At 41.4% G+C, this 1,422-nt stretch overlaps 1 protein-coding gene across 1 annotated transcript in view; it reads right to left on the bottom strand.

The window, feature by feature from the left end:
• Positions 1 to 1,422, bottom strand: part of LOC107562103 (integrin alpha-V-like) — a 26,151-nt gene that overhangs the window by 8,800 nt on the left and 15,929 nt on the right. Inside the window, exon 12 of the mRNA XM_016246667.1 lies at positions 552 to 706. Within this exon, the coding sequence (XP_016102153.1) occupies positions 552 to 706 (155 nt within the window). The remainder of the gene's footprint in view (positions 1 to 551; positions 707 to 1,422) is intronic.

Raw genomic sequence — 1,422 nt, 5'->3', positions numbered from 1 at the left:
AGAGAGAGAGAGAGAGAGAGAGGTAGAGAGCCAAAAGTGGATGGAGAGAGAAATGGGGCCTCTAGTTCAATGAGCTCAAGGCTGGGGAATTTCAGTCCAGCTTATAAGCTCTACAACATGCTCTTTTATGTCCAGGAAAGAGCTTTGGCTTTCCAGGTCAAATCCTTCTTTAGCTCTGTAACGCATTGTTCCTTTTCGAAAACAAAATAACGACATATTCCCGTGCCAAACATCTGGGCTATCTGCCACTACACCTTTAAGCACAGAGCAAACACTTATTTGATGACATAAAGGCATGAGCACTTCTTCAGTTGGCCAAGTAAAACAAAACTACACTAAACTTTTCACAGCCCAGTACTGGCATGCTCAGCAGAAGTGAATGAGTCACATAGGGATTCTGTGTGTTCCTGTATCTCAACTGATAGAGCATTACATCAGGAACACCTAGGTCACAGGTTTGATTTCCTATAAAATATATACCTTGCAAGCACTGCAAAATGCTTTAGATAAAAACATCTGTCAAATAAATAAATGTGAATGGATTTGCTCACTATTAAATAAGCCTGAAGCTCCTCGCAGGCCGGTCCCTGGCTGTTGGAGACAGTCATGTTCTTTGAATAATGAGACATCTTGTTATGGAGGAACAGCACCCGTTTGATGGCTCCCTTGTGTTTGAGACGGTCCAGGGTCAGATACACTTGGAAATCTGTGAATGAAAGGCCACATTTTCATTTCAATTATAAAGGAGAGAAACACAAATAGTAATACAAAGCACTAAATTCAGAAGGAATGAGGGAGCTATTTACATTCTTCACATAACACGAGTTTCTCCTTTAAATGAAAGAGGCAATTTAAAAGGAAACAAGCAAAAGAAATATAATCTGCAAATGAAACGGTTTAGAACACAAGCAGTCAACCCTGAAACCTTTAAACAGTTATACCCCTGAATTTCTGTAAGCATTTAGCTGCTTTAAAGGTCAGTCATATGGTTCATATGATGCGATTTCAATTTTTCCTTTCTCTTTGGAGTGTTACAAGCTGTTCGTGCATAAAGAAGATCTGTAAAGTTGCAAAGATTAAAGTCTCAAATCCAAAGAGATATTCTTTATAAAAGTTAAGTCAACCACGCCTACCTAAAACGGCTCGTTCTAACAGGCCCTCACATGTCTACGTCACTATGTGGGAAGATTTGAATAACGCCGCCCAAATGTTAACGCAAAGAAAGGAGGAGTAACTTTTATTCTCGCTGTAGTATTGTTGCCGCCGCCGCCATGCCGTGAAGGAACGCTGTGCGTTTCGTTGTGAAAGCGAAACTACTTTTTTTTGGCCTTCCAAAAGAGGACGATATCCGCTTCGTCATGCCTAGAGCTGATCCGTGCTGGTCGCCGAGGAAATACATCAACTTCGCGCTGTGGATCGCCG

The sequence above is a fragment of the Sinocyclocheilus grahami genome, unplaced genomic scaffold, assembly GCF_001515645.1.
Source record: "Sinocyclocheilus grahami isolate Dianchi unplaced genomic scaffold, SAMN03320097.WGS_v1.1 scaffold807.1, whole genome shotgun sequence".
In the NCBI taxonomy this organism is placed as follows: domain Eukaryota; kingdom Metazoa; phylum Chordata; class Actinopteri; order Cypriniformes; family Cyprinidae; genus Sinocyclocheilus; species Sinocyclocheilus grahami.
The sequence above is the reverse complement of the archived record's forward strand: the minus strand, read 5'-3'. Positions and strand labels throughout refer to the sequence as shown.